The 9,149-nt window shown below is 33.1% G+C and overlaps 2 protein-coding genes across 2 annotated transcripts in view; one reads left to right on the forward strand and one right to left on the reverse strand.

The window, feature by feature from the left end:
- LOC119838005 (protein polybromo-1-like) overlaps nt 1-5,264 on the reverse strand; it is a 22,522-nt gene extending 17,258 nt beyond the window's left edge. The window contains exons 1-9 of the mRNA XM_038363817.1: nt 4,917-5,264; nt 4,363-4,512; nt 3,753-3,924; nt 3,200-3,330; nt 2,334-2,588; nt 1,904-2,071; nt 1,727-1,826; nt 1,105-1,336; nt 366-475 (exon numbers count right to left, since the gene is read on the reverse strand). Coding sequence (XP_038219745.1) covers nt 366-475; nt 1,105-1,336; nt 1,727-1,826; nt 1,904-2,071; nt 2,334-2,588; nt 3,200-3,330; nt 3,753-3,924; nt 4,363-4,512; nt 4,917-5,039 — 1,441 coding nt within the window. The 5' untranslated portion in view covers nt 5,040-5,264. The remainder of the gene's footprint in view (nt 1-365; nt 476-1,104; nt 1,337-1,726; nt 1,827-1,903; nt 2,072-2,333; nt 2,589-3,199; nt 3,331-3,752; nt 3,925-4,362; nt 4,513-4,916) is intronic.
- Nucleotides 5,265-5,603: 339 nt separating this feature from the next.
- On the forward strand, nt 5,604-8,367 carry LOC119838006. Its single transcript, XM_038363818.1, has 4 exons — nt 5,604-5,777; nt 6,035-6,326; nt 7,169-7,809; nt 8,151-8,367. The coding sequence occupies exons 1-4, from the start codon at nt 5,604-5,606 to the stop codon at nt 8,361-8,363; spliced, it is 1,320 nt and encodes a 439-aa protein (XP_038219746.1). The 3' UTR covers nt 8,364-8,367.
- The last annotated feature ends 782 nt before the right edge of the window (nt 8,368-9,149 follow it).

Here is a 9,149-nt window from a genome sequence, read left to right on the forward strand (position 1 = left end):
AAATAGGACAAAATTATATATATCTTAATAAACATTATGATACTTATTATGATTATTTCAGTGTTATATTATATTACTTTAGATGCAATTATACTCTTTAATATATATACTCATTTATATAAAAAAAAAAAACTAATGTAATTGTTTTTTTTTTTCTATTAGAAGGGAGGTGTAGTGTGTAGGTGCATAACCCATGTAATCCATGTTAATTATTTCATCATTTATAATGTACACGTGTAACCCCATTATCCAAATTATATTTAAGCAATGTTTAATATGAATAAACGTTCAGTCTTAATTATGATTTCGGTGTTTTAATTCGTCTCCTAATACACTCCGTACAATAATATTAGAGATCTGTTTACCTCTTGGTCTAGGCGTATTGACTTGGTTCTTCACCGATGATAGACTTTCATCATCACTAGAGGAGCTTTGTACTATATCCAAAAGCTCTTGGACGCGTTGTTGCATTATCCTGAAATATAAAGTTATTTTGAAACACTATCACTTATAAAGGGAGCCGTTTTAAATACTTTGGCCAATGGTTGTGACCTCTAATTAAGCATCTAAGAGTGGTTACAGAGCTCCCTGGAAATGATAATCTAAAAATATGTATGTCAAAAACAGAGAAATAAGCTACCATAGTAGCATTTCCAGCAAGCAGAGAAACCCATAGTTAATTTAAATAAACGCCTGTCTTTCTTTCTTATGAAAAAAGTAATTAGAATCTCTTAATCTCTCTCTCTCCAAAACGTCTGGACCGATTCTCATGCAATTTTGGGTATATGTAGGGTTGGTCTGAGAATCTTCCAAAATAAGAGTAAGTCAGAACAGCGTTTGCCCAATCAACTAGTATCTTCTCTATATATATCTAATTCTCGTCACAATGTTAGTTACCATACTCCTCTAAAACGGCTGGATTGATTCTCATGAAATATTGTGTGCATATTGGGTAGGTCTGAGAATGGGCCAACAACTCTTTTTCATACCCGAAAAGGATAAGAGAAGGACAGAACAGCATTTGCTCCATCAAGTAGTACACATATATATCTATATATATTTGTATATCATAAACAAACAACATAACCAATCTATATATATTACCGTTGCAATTTAACAGCGTCCTTATACAACCGAGATGAAGGTACATTATACTGCTTAGCGTTCTCAAACATAATATTCATATCTCCCGCCACTTCTGACAATGTGCCGTAGTTGCCGCGCCGAATTTTGTTCTTAATCTGATTCAGAGACACTGGATTTTTTATCTCTTTATAATAATCTGGGTATTCACGACGCGATGGAAGCTTCCAGAATGGGTCGGCCAGCGGTGTACCTGAAATGGTTATGGATGAGTGAGAGAATTCATGTGCATATCTCTCTCTCATTTACATAAAAAACAGCTGAAACGATTTTGATTCCATATTTTAACAAGGAAGTAGATTACATACACTAGATAGACTTTTCAACGGATTTTAAACGCGATTTAATTATTAACCTGACGTTTCGAACGCTTAAAAACTTGCACTTTCGTAAAATCAAACACAAGAAAATACTAGAGGTAGATTTGCTAAGAACAAATTTTATGTGCAAAATTGCGGTGAAATGTCTTTAACTTGAATTTGCTTGAAAAATAGACAATGGCAGTGTTCTGCATATTTATAACACAACTTCTTAGAACTCTTTGGTTTAATGTATACAATAATTAAAATACATCATAACATACCATTAGGTCCTACATGATTCTTAACAGATTCCAGAAGTTTCCACTGCGGCGAATCTTCATTGTCATTCTTTTCTTCATCACTTTCACTATCCTCTGAATGCTGTTAAAATAATAAAAACAGATAAAAAATTTGATAAATTTTTTCTATTTGAATTCTATTAAAGTCCGCAAAAGTACCTTAACTACAGCTTCACCATCTGACCCTGGTGGTTCTAATATGGCCATAGTCCTGCTAGACAGAATCGGTACAACCCTAGAGGAACGCTTGCTTCTAATACGTTCAGATGTTTTCGACGGCCCACTGCGACCGTGTTGATCTATTTCTTGTTTACGCAATTGAATAATCTGGAAAATAAATATTGCTTAATTTTAATTTAATACACCAATTCCCAATACTGTCTTGTGTGATCTGACAAAAACCAAAAAAAAATATCCCCAGAAGTCTTCTTTTTTCTATAGTTCCCTAGTTCCTAGTGTCCTTTTATACTTATGCTTTCAATATGCTGACTACATTAAAACACATTATTTTAACAGCACCTTAAAACTTTTTTTTAATTCAAAAAGCAATCATCGGGAGATGCATAGATCCCATAGTGTCTTAATTTACCTTCTTCAACATTTTAGCATCTTTATATATTTGACTGCCGGGCTCGTTGAAATTGCATGCATTCCTGACCATCAGCAGTAGATCCTTTTCCAGTTCATTTAAATTGGAATATTCGCTCGCTTGTATCTTCTGAGCTATCGTTTTTAAATCGATCGGCGAGTCAATGACTTCAAAGTAATCTGGATAACGCCGTTTTGATGGTAGAAATTGGAATGCTCCATAGAGTGGTCTGCCATCTGCATTTGCAGACATAACCTAGAAAAACATAGAGTATATTAATATTTTAATATTAATTAATATTATAAATTATCCTACTAATATTATAAATGCGAAAGTTTGTGAGGATGTGTGTATGTTTGATGCTCTTTCACACAAAAACTACTGAACCAATTGCAATGAAATTTGGTGGATGGACAACTGAAATAACATATAGGCAAATTTTAATCCCGATATTCCTACGGGATACAGAATTACACGGGTAAAACCGCGGGGCGCAGCTAGTAAAGTATAAAATAAGTTGTTTCTTTAATTTTGTATTTCCTAACAAAATACAACAGCAGAAAAGAGCATTATTTTTTTTTACTCTTTATTTATTTACTTTATTTTATAAGCTTATAAAACTACATATCATAGAAATATTTTTAAAAGATATCAATCTAATTCAGAGAATCAATAATTATTATGTTACATTTATAAAGCAATCACAACATGAAAAATGCAATGTTTGATGAATTTGATCCATTTATTGATGTTTTCTATGTATATGACTAATGTATATCAAATGTATACTAACCCAGAGGTCATTTGTGTAAATTAAAAAGAAATAATATTAAGATGGATGGAAGGCCAAGACCACTCATACTCACAGCATTAAAAAGTTCTTCAAGCACATTGTCCTCATCATTATTTGTTGATGTTTCAGAAATATCTTCAGCCACATCTGACCTTCTGCTTGAGGATCCGTTGCGGGATAGCTTTGGTGTTTTTATTTCATCACCTATTTAAACACTTGAAATATTATAGAAACAATTTTTTTTAAATAAAGGTACACAAACAATTTAGGATGTTTAAAAAAAATTGTGTAACTGCATTGCTGTGAGACATATCCAACACTAAATTTTTTTTTAACTATTCAGTGGAGTCTGAGATTAACACTTTCATACTCTTCAGATGTATATTATTAGTATAAGTGCAGATTATATCATTCAAGAGGAAGGTTTATATGTAATATCTATAAAACAACTCCAAATTTCTCCATGGGCAAAAGCAAGTTTGTTATATATCTAACACAAGGAACTCCTACAATAAATTACATATCTGAATAAATCTGAAGAATGGAATATCAATATATACCAATGACTTTCGATGAAAAAGGCTTAATAATAAATACTTACTCACTTAAAAATCAAAACAACATACCATTCTCAAGTGCTTGTCTACTTTTAGTATACAGTTTCCACAACTCTATGGCATCTTTATACTCTTCTGAATCAGGTTTATAGAAAGCTTTAGCATTATTTACAAGTAACTCTATATCGGCTGACAGTTCGTCTATGTCCTCGTATGTATCAGTTTTTAGTTTTTGTTGTACCTAAAGAAAAAGTAAATAATATGTGAGATCATTGGTTTGAAGTCCTTACAACCAGCATATACTGTTATATGCTAAAACAATCTGATATATAAAACTTCCTACTAATATTATATAATAAGAAATGCGAAAGTTTGTGAGTATGTGTATGTGTATGTTTGTTACTCTTTCTCACAAAAACTACTGCACCGATTGCAATAAAATTTGGTATTTAGATAGCTGGACAACTGGAATATTACATAGGCAACTTTTTATCCCCATATTCCTAAGGGATACGGACTTATGTGGGTGATACCGTGGGGTACAGCATGTTTATCCATATTTAACTTCACCAATTAGTCCGTAGAGCACAACAACAAAAATTCAAAAAAGTTACCTCTTAGGTATTGCATAAGAGGTAATTTTATTTTATTTTAATATATCAAACAAAACTGTACTAACTCTCAATAAATCAATAGGATGTGACACAACTTCGTAGTACTGTGGCTCCTGGCGCCTTTTGGGTGCTCTGATGAAAGAATCACACAACAGAGTTCCATCTTCTTTCTTGAATGACCGTATTGTGTCATATAACTGCTGACATATTTCGCTCTGGAATAAAAAAAACTTAATGATATGACTTTTGTATTATGTTTTGTCCATATTTTGGTTCATTCAGGTTTATATTTTGATAAAAACTAAATAAGATATTTAACAATGAGAACCTATATGTATTAATAAGGCAATTACCAGTATAATTATCCACAATGCACATAATGTGGGTTATTAAAACTTAAAACAGATTTAGCATTCTGTAGGTTCAAATTAATTTTTAGTTTTGTAGCATTTAAATGCTTTATAAATGAGAAATTTGTAAAGAATACAAAAACACCTATCAAGAGTTTGAACCAGCGTAATTCCCCAGACCTCTCGGTCACCCATAAAGAAATTTCTCATCACATGAATTATTGCATAGATACAAACAGAACTATGTATCCAACACATTTTGTACTCACCGGTTCCAATTTTTTTTTCTTTCTCGAAGGTGGCGGTCCGGGGTTACTCAACTCTACGTCATCACTATCATCACCATCAGCACCCCGGCTTGCGACGGAGGATGCGCGACGGCGCTTGCTCATTTTGAGACTCCAAAACAAACTCGGTATAGCACTAATTGCTGCGGCTTGTGCTCTCAAATTCTAACGTAGAAAATATGATAAATGGTTTTCGATAAAAGTTAACTAGCTGGATAATGCTCGAACATTTAAGTTTTGATTGTTGAAAAATAATTACTATTTAGATTGGTTCAACATCAATGAAAATGCTTCGGCAATCGACGCTTCGTGGGGCATCGACACCGTATTTATGACAGATGACAATGTCAATTGCTCACAGTTGACATTTACAACACATGACATCCTGACAATATTTCTGATTGTGCTTATATTTAAAACCATACAGTACCAAGTTAAATATGTTAGATTTTTATATTTATTGTAATTCTGGTATTTACAATAAATTGCTTTATGAAATAACTATTAGTAATCGAAATTATCTTTTTATTTTATATTGTGGCAATAATTTGTAAAAGCAATAGATTGCTTATGGATACCTTTTAAATTTTGTAGGTGCGGTAAGCCTAATTCAAAACAACTACCCTCATTATTTTGTAAGTCCGTTTTTGGTTGTCCCAAAAAACTAACATGATTAATTATTATAAAAATTTTGTACTTTGTGGAGAAATAGATTTTCATTGCTTACTTTGTCAAGAATCATTTAAAAATTTAGAAAGTGTTGATAAACACCTTAAATGGGAGAAACATCGAAAAACATTGAAATCTCAAGAATATGCTTTTCGAAAAGAATTCATTTACAAAGTAAGTACCTAACAAAAATTTATAAAATACACATTGTATACAAAACACGGTTTAGACCCTGAAATAATAATAAATAATATTTGGAAATAAGATAAGACTTGGGAGTATTTCTGACGAAGTAGGTATAAGCATAAATTTCAAAAACCAAATATGCTTATTTGTCCTTCCCATCCTATTATAAATTTCGTTAAAGAGAGCTACATACGTTAAATATATGTATATACTTACACACTCATAAAATTAATTTCAATATACAGGTTAGAAATGACTATTACTGTGAAGTTTGCAATGAACTTTCGATCAACGCTTCAAAACACAAAGAAAAGGATTCTCACAAAAAGAACAAGAAAAATCCAGAGGGTGCTATAAAGAAGAAACCCTTGGTTATAACAAGAATTTCGGATGACACGTTTTCTATTGAACAATTGAAAGTAAACATTTTACAGTGGCATGGAATTAAAAATGATTATTGCACACTGTGCAAAAGAGCTGTTCGCAATGTGTCCATACACATTACTCTGAATGTTCATATAATTAATCTGATCGGATGTGAGACGAAAGTTTTTCAGGAGCATTACTACAGACAGGTAAATATCTGTGCTACAACACAATTTCATTCCGATATTAGCTTACTCGCGTAGTAAAATTAACCTGTCGGAGGTTTTCCTCACATAAAACCCCCATTCCCGTAGGATATTCGAGATAAACTTACTTTGTATTTTTCTCGAGTCTTAAACTATCTCTGTACCAAATTTCATACAAATCTGTTCAGAGATTCAACCGTGAAAGAGAGAACGATTCGAATCCGTTCCTGAGATTAGAGTGTAACAAACAGACGAACAGACACAATTTTTTAGAATTCGAGCGCTTTTACTGTTTTTAAAACTCTCTTCAATTATTATTATATGTTTATTATTCAATTATTATTATTTTTTTTATTGCTTCATTATATGTATTGTTGATTAATTTAAGTTTCTTACAATCTCTTCTCTACCACTGTGTATTTTGACGATTTAAAAAACGCTTCTAAAAATAGTGTAGCTGAATAACTAGTTGTTTAAATGGTTTAAATATTCACAACTGACAGAGTGCTTCGATTTCGATTAGGCATATTGCATTTGATTGTATATCACGTCAGAGTATAGACTCAAAGAATAATTTTTCATACGTTTTTTATAATTTAACTTTTTAGATGTGTGACAATAAACATTATTGTTTCTTATGCTGCCAAGTATTCACGTCGTTGGAAACACACTGGACTCAGGAATGTGAAGTTACATTTAAAGCAAATGTCGTATTGAACGAAACCAATCGTAAAATGATAAAAGACGATCCAGAACTAGCTAACGCTCTATTTGCAATTCAAAAATTATTTTTTAACATTGACACAGTCAACAACAAGGCGGAATGTTTAGAATGTAAAGAAATAGTGAGAGCTACTCTCGAAGTTATGCTCAAACATAGAAATAAGCATACTTCCAATGAAAACGTGGATTCAGATAGCAGTAAAGAATCATACGAAGTTAAGTTTTGTGAAGTTGTGGATCATGGGAAAAGAAGACATGAACTCGCAAAGTATGGGAAATCGAACTTTATAACGTTGAATCGGGGAGGAAGCTGGGGATATTGCACACTCTGCGATGTACATATCTCAGCACATATGAAACAAGCCATTGATCATGTCCAAGGACTGCGCCACAGAGCATTTCTGGAGTATATAGGCGTCAGAAAGTCGAAACATCACGAGGAACCTCCCCCAAACAAAGTGAAAATGGTGTCTTATCTGCCACACATCTACAGAGTTGAATACAATAGAACGTATTATATTAAAGATCACCTCCCTGTGAATGATTTAAGTTTTATGCTTATGAAAGAAATAGGGAAGAAAGCAACGAAAGTAAAATGTTTTGTTTGCGAAACCACATTAGATCGGGATGCTGCTACGGAACATTATAAAACAAAAACCCATATTGAGAAAGTTTTGGCGTGTTACGTATTTCAATCTGAAGAAGGGATGGAATTCATTCGCCTGGTAAGAAATATCTTTATCTGTTGTTCGAACCCGCAATTTTTTTCCTTTCATTTTTAAGTAGGGAATTTTTTTTTTGATTGAATCAAATGATCTCATCAAAATGTCAATTTACCTTGTAAATTTCTATGAAACTAATGAATAAAGTTCTTGTTTAAAATTTCGTATTATGAGATTTATCAGACACGATATTATGGTCACTAATTGCATTTAATTTTAACTTATTAATGTAATTAATCCCCTAGCTAGCAACATAAATAATGTCGCAATTATGTGGCATTTAATTTTTATAGTCTTTTAATTAATATCTTGTGCATAATTATACGACAATAATACTGTTGCAGATCCGTCCAGACCTGTATCACTGTGGCATATGCAACAGAGCTCTTGCATATTGGGAATCAGTAAGAAGCCACGTAAGAACGTTGCCCCATACCTTCAACAAGAGCCAAAGAGTCCTCCATTGTGCGGAAGCCCGTCAATTGCGGCAGAAATATGGCGTCCGGACTAAATATGAAAACATCACTTTTCAACTGAAAAGGCTGGGTTTACTGTAAACATTTAGATTTATCTTTTTATATTATTTTTCTATAGATTAAACAAGAAATAAATATTACGATACGGATACTTGTTTGATAATATAAGTACCTAACACGAAAAAATCTTTCTCCGGAGAGCCGGAGGCCCATATCCTTTTCCTTATCCTTCCCAGTCCTTTCCTTTAATTCTCTCGACAATCCTTTCTTAATCCCTTTCCAATTTAAAGTCGGCAATGCATTTGTAGAGGCGTAACGTCTGCAATTAACGATCAATCAATCTCGAACCTCTCCAAATGTTCATGGGCGGTGTTAGCGCTTACTATCAATCGACCCACCAGCAACATTGCCGACGATGACTTAAAAAAAAAAAATTATTGTAAATTCCAACAAAATCATAAAAACATTGAAATAAAATTTTGGATGATGGTTTATTGCTCCCACAGTAACCTTATTCAACTTTAAAATCTTAGTGCCTATCAATTATATTCATCTCTCTTCATTATGGGATAGAGGTGGCTCAGTGGTGAAGACCTCGGACTTCAAAGTTCGATATGTCGGGGTTCGAGAACAGGCGAGCGTGCAGGAAATAAATTGATTTTTCAATTGATCTGCACATGTGGATAACATCACCACTGCTTTAAATGGTGAAGGAAAACATCGTGAGAAAACCGGCATGTAGGTACGAGAATTAAAAAATTCGACATGTGACATCTGCCAACCCGCACTTGGCCAGCATGGTGGCCAGATGGATGGCCTAAACCCTTACAGGAGGCCTGTGTCCCAGCATTGGGAACATATATGGGC

This window comes from Zerene cesonia, chromosome 29, assembly GCF_012273895.1.
Source record: "Zerene cesonia ecotype Mississippi chromosome 29, Zerene_cesonia_1.1, whole genome shotgun sequence".
In the NCBI taxonomy this organism is placed as follows: Eukaryota; Metazoa; Arthropoda; class Insecta; order Lepidoptera; family Pieridae; genus Zerene; species Zerene cesonia.